Genomic DNA, 15,560 nt, shown 5'->3' on the forward strand with positions numbered 1-15,560 from the left:
TATTCTACACGTTTGAAACACAGGGAGCCATTTATCCGTAAAACATAGAATAACTCCCGGATCAGGTATACGAACTGCATTAGAGGTTAGAACAATTCATAGATGAATAAATAGTACGCAAAATGTATAGACCATTTCTGATAGACTTTCGATCTAGTCCAAGCCCCTAAGCTTTCTTTACTTGCATGTTAAACAGGAGACTGTGCAAATGAATAACCACAATACTATTTTCTTCCTTAACTTTTAACGGTATTTTCAGATACGTTAAACATTGCGCTTGATTTAACAAATTGTACAAAGTTAGAGACCAAACTTTACAGTTTCAGGAACAGGACCAACATCGAAAAGGTCTGATTGGAGGAATCTAAATACATGCAAACATTTGGACGAATATGTCTATCTCTTTTAAGACAACACATCCACGCTACCTATTGATAATGGGTCTGAATAAAAATGGTAAATAACTTGGTGATACAACAAAGTGTATTTGTTGCAAATAAAACCAGATTATAGCAGGAATCATTCCAAGAATATTGATTGCGATAAAAAGGATTATAGTCGAAGATCTACAACATATCGATAACGAAAAGGGAAATCAGAGTTAAATCTATTCATCAAAGAACTTAAAACTGGTAACATTAACAAAAATAAATAAAGGATCACTTTGTTTTATTAGTCATTTCACTTTACGATCAGAAAATTATACCTTGCTTTAAATTGACATCGATGTTAACCATCGAGTGTTTTGAAAGCATGGGACTGTTATTAACAATTACAACTGCTTACAGCGTATAACCCAGTGTTAAAGAGGACTATTTTCAGACAAACACACAATTCCTACCTTATAATTTACAATAAAATCAAACATATTAAAGACAAAATGTTTTATTATTTAATTTAATTTACGTGAATTGGTTCAGGAACCACATGAAATTTTATGGTCCTACAGCCCGAATAAATGACCAAATTGAGTTAATACTTACACTCATTAAATCTTGTGACAGGACCTACAAACTGACCTGATATAGATTACCTTTACCTTGATATGACCATCACCTTCAAACGTAAAATTCAGAAAACAACAACTTGACCTATATATAAATGACTATGACCCTCATATAACTTTCTTCGAAGTTAAAACTTTAATTAACAACATATTTGGTAATACAGCCCACAAAATTGATTAAATCTGTTTCAAATTCACACTCAACAAACCTGTGTCAAGACCAACAGACTGACCTCTTTATAGATGGTATTGACCTTTATATTACCTTTAAACGTAAAACATCAAAAACAACATTTTTGATCATACATCCAAGGGTATGATTTTACGTTTTGAAAATGCAGCTCCTTGTTTATCTAATATTTACCGATTGCACGATTGATGTTTTACAGGAGTTGTCTAACTGATACGACATATACAGGCTAATTATTATATTTAAGAAATAATAACTTCCTAAGCGTGGTTTATCGTAGAATAATCCTTGTTTTGAGTTCTTATGCGTAAAATACGAAAAACAAGGGTTATTCGACGATAAAATCAAACTTGAGAACTTGTTATTTCGATTCTAACACGACATACTAGTATCAAAAGTGTTAGAAAAAATGGTGACTACTTTTTACGACATAAACTACACTTCGTGCTAGGCACCTGGATCATTTTATACATACAGGATGACGTCACTATTTTCCACGCGCATGGATTATCGCAAAATAACCGTTGATTGATTTTCTCTTATATGTATATAGTTTATTTGCTTGTCGTATTAGACTATTTAACAATAACTGACTTATCATTAATATTATCAGTTATTGTTAATATTTTATTTGTAACTGGTTAGGGTACAATTATAATAACATAATAAATTGTATTTTCGTCAACGTTATAACAGTTAATATTTAAAAATGTCTGATCTATGATATTTTTAATATCTTTCAAAGCATTTATTTACCTTGTTATTTGACGATAATTTAAAACACATACATCTTTTGTAATTCTTACAAGATAATTCTTGTTACAGACAAAATAACAAAATGGATGCTATTTTTTAAAAGCGTAAACTGCGATGACCTAATGGATAAGGCAACTGTTCCGCAATCAGGAGGTCGAAGATATGAAACCTGTCAGAGGCGTGTCTCGCCGGGATAACTTTTTTTTAAACTATGCTGTGACTTTTGAATATAGTTGGGTTACGAGTGAGGTAAGGTGCGCTATGCTAACCATTTAAACTGTACAATGGTGTTTTGCCACTCACTGACCGTTCCAAGGCGATACCCCATCGTGTTCGTTTACTTTATTTTTGTTTCGTTTTGTCCTCCTATGTTTGCTTGGTATTAAATGAGTTACTGTTAAGCCCATTAAGAAAACAATGACTTTGGTCACATTAAAATTTTATGTATGATCGCATAATTATACCGCTTTGCGTAATCATACAAGTGGCACTTAATGCTACAAAACTGACTATAAAAGTAGTTTTTATTTTTCAACAGATTTGTTTGGACAATATACACAGACATTTTATTGACTTAAGTTATCAATAAGTCTAGCCGTCCAGATGAAATAAACCATAAAATAATCATTGACAGGTCAAAGTCAATTTGCTTTCCACTCGTAATCTTAGTTTACTTAGTAGTCATTATTAGATATTCTTTCCTTTTTTTGTAGATCTTTGTAAACGATATGTCGACGTCTGGAGACATGCCCTGATATTCACTGAATTCGTAACAATGTTTCTTACCTGGTCATTCAACATTCTAACAACATATGTCTATGATTGAATATATTTGACAAAATACGTTGTTTTTTTTTTTTTTTTTTTAGATATTAACGATATTTAATATGTTTTGTTTCTGGGATTCATATTTGAACTTATCTAAATGGTATCTCAGGGAATACATATAGTTCTGCAAGTAACTATATTAAAGGATCACCGCTCACAAATGGTTGTCCTCGAATGGTCATTTTCTGACATAAAACGTGCTGGAAGCATTTTCTTTATTAAAGTCATTAATAATTTTCATTGTATGAATCAAAGCACTGAAGTACTGAGTAGCGCGCTATCACTATATAATAACTACCTATATTTTTGTCTGCCTCTATTACAGACAACGGCTGTTTTATAAAACTTTTCGGAATAAAATAAAAAGAAATATTTCGAGGTAAATAAAAAAAAATCGGACCAACTTACAAATTTACGCCCTCTTAAGTAATGTAGGTATACAAAGGTTAGATTCTAGCAATATCATTACACTTATATTTCCGAAAACTTTTGACAATATGTATACGATATTCGTAGTTCCGTAAAATGTATTTATCGGACACTTTATCAAAGCACACTCTGTTTAAGCGACATCTTTTATCTCAAAGGATCTGAACTTATAGTCCTGTAAGTACGGTTATGAGTGAAGAGAGGCTACTTAATATCTTGACAAGTAATACTTTATGATAATTCTTAATTAGTGCATGGTGCATAAATGCCACAAAACTGACTATAAAGTTTTATGTAGTCTTAGTTTTTCAATATATCTGTTTGGACAGTATACACAGACATTTTATTGACTTAAGTTATTAATAAGTCTAGCCATCCAGATGAAATAAACCATAAAATAATCATTGACAGGACAAAATCAATTTGCTTTCCACTCATATAACCTCAGTTTACTTAATAGTCATTATTATATATTCTTTTCGGTAGATCTTTGCAACAAACGATATGTCGATGTCTGGAGACATGTATTGACCTTCACTGACTTCGTAACAATGTTTCTTACCTGGTTATTCAACATTCTACCGCATATGTCTATGATCGGATATATCTGACATTATACGATTTTGTTTTCAGAGATATGAACGATATTTAATATAGTTTCGCTTCTGGGATTCATATTGGAACTAATCTCAACGGTAGCCTATCTCAGGGAATACATATATTTCGGCAAGTAACTATATTAAAGGGTCATCGCTCACAAATTGTTTTTGTCGAATAGTCACTTTCTGACATTAAATGTGCTGCAGCATTTTTATTAATGCAATTAACAATTTCTATTGATTGAATCAAAGCACTGAAATACTGAGTAGTGTGCTATCACTATATAATAGTTCCTTATATATTGGTCTGCCTCTATTACAGACACTTTACAATAGTACACTATTAAAGTGACATCCCCTAACTCAAAGGATCTGAACTTACAGAAATCAGTGAGTACGGTAAGGAGTGGAGAGAGGTTGTTTTATATCTTGAACAGTATGATAAGTACAGTAATAACTTTATGATAATTCTTTTTAATGCATGGTGTATGGAAGACAGTTATACCAGTATTATTATCATAGACGTAAGTGAAATGGATCAGAACATTTATTCCATGTTGTATTCATATAAGATCATTCTTGAGAATGGCGCTAGACAGAGTACATGTACACATAAAGATCCTATGAGGAGGAAAATGACAACGGCATTAATTTATTTTTCTATTTAAGCCTTTTTGTTAATAAATACTTAGTATACAGAGATTCATGTGACATAATTTCAATTCTGGAATATATATGTGCTTTTCAGAGTATTAGCTGTCCAGATAATAAACAATTTATAAGAATAATAACAATAAACTATGAAGTTATTAACATCTTCCAGGATCTCATGAAATTGACGACATTTAGCTTCCATATTGGCATTTATTGTTAAGTGAGCTATAATTTATTAGCATGCAAAATAATATGCGTTATCATTTATAATGGGCTAACCTTTCCCTTGTTTTCTTGTGTGTGTTTATGTGTTTCGTTAAAGTCACACAGTCACCATTATATGTTATATGACGACATTCCCACGGCTGAGGAAGACCTCATGTATATCAGGCACATGTGGACATCTGTGTAGTAGAACTACAAACTTTCCGCAAGCTAGTTATATAACCTTATCATATGAAAACGTCTACACCAAAAATGAAGTTTCTAATCAATCCACAGATACAAGGGACCGGTAATTCGAAGTCAGCGACTTTAACCACTCGAACACGGAAACGTCTTCTTTTGTTCAAAATATTGTAGACTACAATATTTAATTTAGACTGTTCTTCCTTTGAAGGATTGTCCAATTTAAACATTACCGGTTTCTGTAAGTTTGATGTCAGAGAAATATATGTCTTTAATCTTAGTGTGATTTCATGTCAAAGAATTTACAAGATCTGTTTATCTGTTATTCCTAACTTGTATATTGAAAAAAATATATAGTTTAACACGCTTTCTGTGATTTAGTTAAGATAAAGTGATCAAATATTTCGACCGGCTGAACGTTTGAGATCGTCATCGGCTAGTTAACCATGTCCCTAGTTTATCTCACTGTTATTGTGAATAAGTTCATTTGAAAGTGGTGTGTTCCAATATCATATTTACATATAACAATATTATAAGAAATATCAATGGCAATTTCGTCATCAATTATTTCTACATAAGATTGCTTTTGTATCTTCTTTGCTTTGTATTTACTTTAGCTGTCTAGGAGCATATTTTCTCTAACAGCTATAGATCATCACAGTTTTATTTGCAAAATGAACGCAATACATTTAAAGACCCCATGTAAATGGTACAGAAAGTGAAATTATACAGTGAAACACTGCAACGGTCTTAAACTAAATATTGATATTTTCTAGGAACTTTAAAGACGTGCGTTGTTGGGAGTTAAATAATATAAACATATCATTATGTTGAGCTGCCAAAAACAACTGGAATTCAAGACTAGAAATTCTTCCTAACAACATATAACCATTCATTAAGAATGCATTTTACATATCTGTATGAAATTCTTTCGTTTCAATGTATATCTCATGACTTCAAACATAAAACATTTTAAGTGTTCAGAGTGGTGAGGAAGTACTTTTTTGACTTGAAGGAAATACCCAATGAAGGACCTTTTAATGGGAATTAATTAATCTAATTATATTTGATAGCGAACTGTTTAAGTATGGAATCGATAAACAAGAAATTAAATCTAGAACTTGCCACATGTGCACAACTGCAGTAGGAGGGTATAAACGATCCTTCCAGAAAATGCATGAATTTCTTAACTGCATTTTTGAGGCATGTCAGATTCCATGCACTAAAGTATATTAACTGTCTCCAGGGCATATACGAGGGTTGATCAGAAAGTAATGTTAATAGGACCGTAATAATTTATGTGATGAAGGAAAACATCAAAATGCATACCTAAATTACTTGGTTTATTTAATTATTTTCCGAAAATATAAAATAGGTCGCATACTTGTCGACATATCGACGTACACTGAAAGTATTGTAACGGCGAACACCGCACGGCACCGACGTTATTTAGATCAATAATCAACATGACTGTGACTAAGAGGTAACAAGTATGCATTTCTCAGTGAACGATAACTTGTTTTATCACTAAAGTGTTATCAGCAGACGGCAGAATAACGTTGCTTCATTGGTACATCATCAGATTTTGCAAATTAATTTGCTATAAACTGATGACTGTCTTTTTATGCCCCCGAAGGGAGGCATATAGTTTTTGAACCATCTGTCTGTCTGTCGGTCTGTCAGTCTGTCGGTCTGTCCGCAATTTTCGTGTCCGGTCCATATCTTTGACATCGATGGATGGATTTTCAAATAACTTGGCATGAATGTGTACCACAGTAAGACGACGTGTCGCGCGCAAGATCCAGGTCCGTAGCTCAAAGGTCAAGGTCACACTTAGACATTAAAGGATAGTGCATTGATGGGCGTGTCCGGTCCATATCTTTGTCAACGATGGATGGATTATCAAATAACTTGGCATGAATATGTACCACAGTAAGACAACGTGTCGCGCGCAAGACCCAGGTTCGTAGCTCAAAGGTCAAGGTCACACTTAGACATTAAAGAATAGTGCATTGATGGGCGTGTCCGGTCCATATCTTTGTCATCGATGGATGGATTTTCAAATTTCTTTGCATAAATGTGTACCACAGTAAGACGACGTGTCGCGCGCAAGACCCAGGTCCGTAGCTCAAAGGTCAAGGTCACACTTAGACGTTAAAGATCATTTTTCATGATAGTGCATTGATGGGCATGTCCGGTCCTTATCTTTGTCATTCATGCATGGATTTTAAAATAACTATGCATGAATGTGTGACACAGTAAGACGACGTGTCGCGCACAAGACCCAGCTCCATATGTCAAAGGTCCTAAACTCTAACATCGACCATAACTATTCATTCAAAGTGCCATCGGGGGCATGTGTCATCCTATGGAGACAGCTCTTGTTTGTTGTTGGTTTTGTTGGTTGTTCACGAGTGGCGAAATGAAGTCGGTCGTCAACTTTGATGTTCTGTGTCGATTTGAAACAAAACAATCTTTAAACAATGATATATACCTATGTTAACGTACCTTTCGATCTAGACAATTGTTTACTGCAGTGATTTCTGGGACAACCCTCGTACAATACATTTTAGATTTAACGAATTCAGTTACTCCCTGACATGTTCTAGCAGATAAATATTTGACAGAGTGTATCAAAACCTGTACTGTAATGAATAGATAATTTTGTCCCTCTCCTTTAACATTAAAGTAAACTGAATGAACTGTGTGTTAATGATTATATTTACAACGCATCCATTATGAAAACTGCTTAACTATGGCGGGAAAAACATTCTTACTTTTACCTAATTAACTCTAAATACAAACGTACGTCAAAGAATTTCAACAAAATAGCACACTTGCTAACTTAGATCAGACCTCAGTCCGATGAAATCATACTTGCACAGTATAACTTCTATTGTGCTGCCAATTTATATTCACCGCTTTGTCAAATTTACCATTTAGCTTTAATTAGACAGTTTAACCTTTTCTTTCGTCATTGAACATTATGTGCCGAGTGCCATTCACGATAAGACCCATACAGCTACGAACTAAATTTAAATACGCAGCAGTGATCAAAGAGAACCTGCCAGGATGTGGCTGTACAAGAAATCGAAGATGCTGGCACACCAAATGGAGCGTTGTTAAAGGGGAAACTGGAGTATATAAGCCACAAGATGGGGCTGAGGCAAGCTTTTCTACCATTTTATGCATGTTTAGCATCAGTGACCCCTTTTTAAAAACACTGTAAAGAAACTTTCTGAAAATTGGCATATTTGTATATTTTGACTTTTTACAACAGTCCAAAATCTGATTCTAAACAATTATACAAAGATGACTTTGAGAAAAAAGTTTATACCTGTCTGGAGAATTCTGAATCCTAATTTCTATAGGAGGTGTGGCGAACAAATACACTTACTTTTTGTAAACAAAGTCATGCGAATGGGATTACAAATGTAGCAATGTGCTACCTATAACCAGACCACTAAGTTATTGAACAGTATGTAGAATACAGTATTTATGTACATTCTTATTTAATTAAAGTTTAATATGCAGATTAAACTCAGCACAATCTAACAGTTATAATAGTTATAATAAAGCAATAGAAACATTCATAAAAATAATTAAAAATATAACAAGACAATGTAATAACCTCTGTCCTCTGAATTTTCTCAGGTATCAACTTCTGTAACACACACTGGTTTATTTTTAGAACAGCAAAGGTATTTGACAGCTATATAACATTACAGAGAACCTCCTACAAACCCTCGCTGGTACCAGCGAAATGGATTATTTCGCTAAATCAACTTAAAGATTTTGTTATTATTTTGTTATTTATAAACTTAAACTGCCTTCAAAGACAGAACACAAAAGTAATTATTTGGAAGAAGCAGTGGTATCATAAACACGTTACTGATGACGTAAACACGTGATAAAATTTTTCTCTCTACAGATAATTTACTCGAAACATCCTAATTTACGCCGCCAGAATAGAATACGTTTCCATTCAAAATTGCAAACTACTACTTATGTACATTGTAATACCGGAATGTTGCGTGCAGGCAAAACTGATAAAACGTCTTATTTTTCTGTTGCTAAATTTAACATGAATATATGTGGAAAATATCAGAATGAACATTTGTATCACATTACCGTGCATTATAGTTTGTTATACCATGTTATACATAGAGAAAAGATTTCACAGGGGACATACCACTGGTTAAACAGGTAAACGTCCATATCGAACTCGGTAAGTACAAGCTAAAGTTGTGAATTGGAATCTAAATTTATACACTATACGTACATACTTCATACGCGCATTTACGTACTACTGATGGTAATCTGTGAAGATATCAAAGAAACATTTCATTTTGTAGCTGAGAAGTTGGACACACCAGAGTACGTTTACTACTTTCCTTTTGCAATAAAATGACAAAAAGTTAAAGGTCAACTCAAATTTATCTTTCTTTACATCTAAAATAATCATAGTTGCCCTCTTAGGGTTTGATTGCAATATTTGTCAGTGACTGACAAGTTAAATACACCCAAAGACATAACATTAAACCCTATAATAAAACACTTCACGTTATACTGACAAGATTTGTGCATTAACATAATATTGACAGCCATCTGTAAACTTGTAAAAGGCATCATTTATACAATGAAAGCTGAATTGACACACGATAATACATATTTCAATTATTTCCAAAAAGAAATAAACGAGTCTACAGCGTGGTTATAATAGACGATTTAAGATTGTGTGTTTTCTTCATAATTGCTAATGTTACTTGTAAGAACAAATAAGTGCAAGACCAGTTTAAAGTCTTTGGAAATTAGGCTAACACCGGCTCATCATTTAGGCTAACAGAAGCTATCATTTACGCTGCTATCGTATCGACAAAATGACCAGATCGATGTTTAAATAGATCCATGATATACTGGTAAAACGTACAACGGAGTATCTGATAAAATTTGGTCATTAACCGTCAAATATGAAAGTATATTGAAGCATACAGATGTCCGACTGACGGACGGATAGATGAATGAAAAGAAGCTTCCGTATTTTTATTCGTCCATTCCTCTTTTGAAAAGGACTGAAATATACCATGTAAAGGGAATGTTACAAGTTTGAACTACATGTAGTCTCCTTGGAGTTAATTATGACATATTCACGAAAACGGATACACCTTTTGCAAATGCTGTGGGAGAGATTCGTTAGAGAAAACAATAAACTGACTGTGATATTAGATATTTAGATTCAACATGTTTACAATGAGTCACTTAAAAGGAAACTACACACTAACACAAATAACCCTAAAAGTAAAAATGACATACCCTGTTCTAAAATTATGCTGATGACATGAAAATCTCTAAATGTTTAGAAATTAGAAAATAAATCGATATTTCTAATTTTATGAAATCTAACGTTAAAGTAAAGCGGGAACGATGTCGTTGTAATAATGGTATTTTTCACTTGAAATAATCTGCCACATCTGCCGCATCACCTTAACCGGAAGAAAGCGATCAATTAATTCCTTTTATAATGACATCGCGTCAAAAACAACGTGACTGCACATCAAACCTTTCTACAAGGCTTAAATGGAATGAGTAGCTCATGGTTTCATCAATTAATTTATTTAAAACTACTTATATATTAAATTATCAAAGGCATTCATTTCAACAAGTATTCCTGTGAGTATAAAATCTATTAAAGAAATGTCTTTATAGTTTGATAACAAACCGTTTGATTCATATCGTTTCGTGTTTCTAAATAGAAATACACTTAACTAGCTTCTAACGAAATACTTGAATATATAAAATGCTTTAAATGCTTATACAAACAAATGTATACGTTTATGTATTACATTTCTTCAAAGTCATAAAACAGAATCGCAAATAAAACAAACATCACCGTTAAAAAAACTCGTTGTGACTAAATATACCAGTCGTTTGTATTTACTTTTTACAGGTCAACGACTTGTTTAAATGTTAGGATTAATTTTATGATAATGAATTCAGATGGTTTAAGAAATGTTACTTATTAAAAGTATATTTTTGTGACCTTGTGACAATAATACGAGTTACAGACTATAATTGAATTTAAAAAAAAAAAACACTTAAAACACGTTTTATCTTTTTCAGTACGTATTTTATCACTGGTTGGGTCGTAAAGCCTGTCTCTTAGACTTAGAAGACCACTGTTTCGATACTTTCTAGGGGGTCTCTAATTATCAAAGTATGAATATATAGAATGAATATCTACGGACCTTTCATGAATTTCATACAGTATATTATTTATGTTTTATTCTAATTAATAGTCAAATGAAAGATGTAAACATATCGACCAAAATCGTATCTCCAGTACAACAGTATTAGTTTGACTATACATATATTTGCGAAAATAAGTAAAAAACTTGTTAAATTTTAGAACATAATTTCTTAGCCTAAATGTTTCACATATCTGTTGGCGACATATGTCAGAAATCAATGTATGTGCACTAATCCAGGTATAAAACGAATAACACTTAAATGAACAACTATTTGTTATATTCTTAAGCAGTTATAACGCACATTATTGTATTATACACAGTTATGCTGCTTAACACATAAATACAAAACCATAGAATAAAATACAAGCAAAGTTTCATACAGCCGATGTAAGCAAATATTTTTTCTGATGTTTGCAAACCGTCGCAGAGATAAAAATTTGAGGTGGACACTCTTAACGTTTCGTTCGATCTGTAAAACATACAGAATTTATCCTTGCCATGCTAGACACAAGCCTGAGAAGAATCCTCCGCATCAGATGGCCGGAACGAATCTCAAACCAGGAGTTGTGACAAAGAACCAACCAAAGGCCAATTGCGGAAGAAATCCAGATGAAGAAATGGAGATGGATTGGCCACACCATTAGAAGAGGTCAATCATGCACAGCCCGTCATTCTCTGGACTGGAACCCGCAAGGAAGTCGCAGAAGAGGTCGTCCCGTGCAGACATGGCGGAGGGCCCTAAACTCCGAGCTACGAAAAATCCAGATGTCTTGGGGAGAAGCTAAACAGGTTGCCATGGACCGTACCAGATGGAGAGCTGTTGTGAAGGCCCTATGTCCCTCCAGGGATGAAGAGGACTAAGCAAAAATGCTAGACACGACTGGTTCTTCCTATGCGACTAGTGTAGATCATAATCAGCCTGCACATTCGCTATTCAGTCAGTATCTTTTTAGTAAGCCCCCTTTAAACAGTTAATGGCACTGCCAAGATTGAGAATTGGACAAGTCCATTATAGAAATTTAGCGTGGTAAGGGTTAAATTCAAAAGTCTATTTCTATTTCTCTTCTATTCTGATTATACGTGAGTGTGAATGAAAACAGAATCTTTACATCTTCATCTTCTGAACATCAATGAATGTATCAAATATGCAAACTAAAACAAGTTCAAGGCAAAGTTGGCATACATTTCCAGTTTTCCAAAAAATCATTTAAATTATGTATGTTCTGTGTCGAGACTAAAGTACTGCAATATGCGATGGTAATCATTAATGGGTTTTCATTAGTGCTGGGGTCTTGAAATAAGCGTATACTGTAATTTACGTATCGCTGTAAAAGCCGTGTACATGACTGGCTGTAAGGAAATGTAACACCTTACTTTTGCCTAACCTTTACTGAAAATAAGACATTGCTGTAGTAACCAGTTTTAATTTCGAGTATATATGTATATGTGCATTCATAAAATCACTATTTTACTCAGATTGTCTTTTCATGTTTTAATGGTTATTTTGAGCAAATGATTTTGCAAAATAAAGCACTTACCTGATGTATCAGCATGTTCTATGTAACTTGGACACGATATATATGCTCTAGTCCCAGGATGTGTATCTCCGACACATCCGTACCCATCCCACGTTCGCGGACAGAACGCACCATCCGATGCATTTCTTTTTGGTGTAGTCAATTGTTTCTCACAACAAGAAATAGCGGCGTAACAACAATCAGTCCATCTCATACAGTCATCTCCTGTCAGAGAATTGCAGATAAGATCCCTCGACGATTTATTGTCGACATCAGCAAATACAGAGAAATTTTGTGGATAAATGTCACTGTCTGTTGTAGGCACGAGAGTCCAAGGTTGTTGCAGATGCGGTTGTAACACACTCCCGGTATGAAATAGGTATTTATAGCACATAGAACATGAAAACAACCTAAAGAAAGTTACAGGTAATTCCACCAAACGATCCCTGCATAAAGCTTGCATTTTCAGTACATTCGTGCTTCCAGCACAGCTACATTCATCAAGTGCAGCTCATAAAAGAACCAATCTAATAATGCACAATCGATGTTTATATGGTTCTGTTTGCGTATAGAATGTTTAAAACACACTTTTGTTTTACACAGAGGATAGCGATAACAGTAAATAAATATTTGCATATTTTCAAATACCATGTTATCTGTTTGTTATCTGATACACTATCTTTAAACTATCAGCATTCAATGATATAAACAATCAATGTATAACATTAAATAATACCTAAATTAAATGATATATACAATTAACAATACGTCAAGGCGTTGTACCCTTAAAAAGTAAACTATGTGCCGATAAGCTATTCATCAATTATTCATATATTCAGCAACATAACATTACAACTGTAATCCTACTCTAGATAAAACACGAACAATTCCTTTATTAACCTCTTGATTTACATCGCTTCCGTAACCCCTCTGATTGTTAATATTCTCATAAACTCTAGCACAAATACAACTTGCAACATTTCATCGAAAGTATTTGTGACGCAGTTTACGCTTTTAGATAGCATTAATGCATTAATACAATTTAAAACAGTTTATTATTTATAAAAAGTGTGTAATTGCTAACCATAAAATCCCACTCTTATCCCAATTCTGAAATCCTTTTTATTTCAGTTGTTCCCATTTTCGGCAAATTATTGAGTACTGCTTCATTAGAAGGGAAACTGAATAACAAACGTCGAGAGTCGCTTGTAAATATGCAAAAATATCTTAATCCCAATCGTACTAAAAGCATTAACCTTAATTAACAAAGAACCCTTCTTTTCTCGTCGTACGTAATAACTAAACATATGTATTTTTCCTTAAATTTCATGAGCGCACTATGTGCGCATCAAGCATCAGTTTTAATACAGACTGAACAGTTGAAATGGTTCTCCAATAAGACGACAGGCATTGCTATGTAAGACTGTTATAGCTGTTTTCAGCATTGTAAAAACCGATACTTGTTTTCCGCTGTTTAAAATCTGATCATTTTTAATACGATGTTTTAGGGGTATTTGAACATGAATATATTTTTTGAAGTTGTGAGATTTGCGAAAACTATTATTTAAAAACATGTAATTTCATACCTGCGCCTTTACCTTCCCTATATTTTGTGAAGGTTTAAGACGAGTTTCAAAAATTATATTTTAAAACATTATTTAAAAAAAAACGATAAGAACTTTATTTTTCTTTTCTGTACAATAATTATACTTGTCACGTGAAACATCTGTACAATATCTGATGATATAAAAATTAATTAAAAAATCTGTTTAACAAATGATTATTTTATATTATTCAAACAAACATTATTCTCAAATTTCATATTTGGAAAGTTTGAGCAATAAAAACACCGTGTATGTATCTCATAAGTGTACGTACACGCGTACTAATCAATCAGTTTTTGAAACAGGTTAATCCAGAACTTGCATCTAAGAGATGTTGTATGTGAAATCATTAGTAAATATTATAGGTTTTACATGTGAACACTCTCTGACTATAACAAACGGAACAGATTTGTGTTTCGAACTGAATATGCCACTTCAGTTTCAAAAAAGAGTATAGAAAATAATTATGAAGTTTAGTAAATAATCAGAGGGTTACATGTTAATTCAATGTTTGCCATGCAGCTTTGCGGTTGTCTGTGTCCCCTTTAAATTTGGCTGGCTACATCCCTGACATCTGTTTAACAACTGGACGACAAATACACGGTAACGATACGAACAATTCCGTCTCTTGACACATTTGAAATTAACCTAAACTCACACAATCTATAGCGGCCGTAGTCAAATCAGTTTCATTCGACACATTGTCCAATCAGGGCTGATAATGAGTGACTTATCAGTGTAATTTCCTTTTCCATAAAAAAAGAGTACTTGTACACGCTAGAACATAAAACGCCAAAATGCAATTAGTCTGGTAAATTGATCAGATTAAAACGTTCGTCTCTCATTGGTGGTTGATAATCTGATCATTTCCAGTGGTAATCCTTTCGTAAGGATTTTATATTTTTTCTCCATGTAAAACAAACAAATTACCTTACAATACAGTGGTAGCACTGGCAATGGAGCTTTCTTACAGCTCCACAAATGCTCTTAATGCATATGGTAGTTTGAGAAAGCGACTGATGAAAACGGAACTGAACGGACGGTGTTATACTTACTGTAGTTATACAGAACGTTTACCCATGGTTCATATTTTTATCACATGGAGCAATATACAACTGTATTTATCATTTCACCTGCCAGGGTACCCTTCCCAAATACCATCTCGAATTTCACGTTAAGGATGCCTTTCAGGAATAAGCTTTGTATCCTGTTATCCAATACCCTTCGATTCATTTGCATTCATATCATCATTGTTGTAGAGAAACACCCGTATTACCAAGGCGCGCATTTTTACGTTAGGCAAATTACGTACAGGCAGGCA

General features: G+C 33.5%; 1 protein-coding gene across 3 annotated transcripts in view; it reads right to left on the reverse strand.

Annotated features, from left to right (window-relative positions):
* LOC123532362 (calcitonin gene-related peptide type 1 receptor-like) overlaps positions 1-15,560 on the reverse strand; it is a 199,788-nt gene that overhangs the window by 101,127 nt on the left and 83,101 nt on the right. Inside the window, exon 1 of one of the 3 annotated variants that reach the window (XM_045313780.2) lies at positions 12,657-14,031. The exons of the other annotated variants lie outside the window; for them this stretch is intronic. Coding sequence (XP_045169715.2) covers positions 12,657-13,098 — 442 coding nt within the window. The 5' untranslated portion in view covers positions 13,099-14,031. Of the gene's footprint in view, positions 1-12,656; positions 14,032-15,560 lie in introns of those variants that run through there. 3 annotated transcript variants of the gene reach the window in all.

The sequence above is a fragment of the Mercenaria mercenaria genome, chromosome 11 (genome assembly GCF_021730395.1).
Source record: "Mercenaria mercenaria strain notata chromosome 11, MADL_Memer_1, whole genome shotgun sequence".
NCBI classification, from domain to species: Eukaryota; Metazoa; Mollusca; class Bivalvia; order Venerida; family Veneridae; genus Mercenaria; species Mercenaria mercenaria.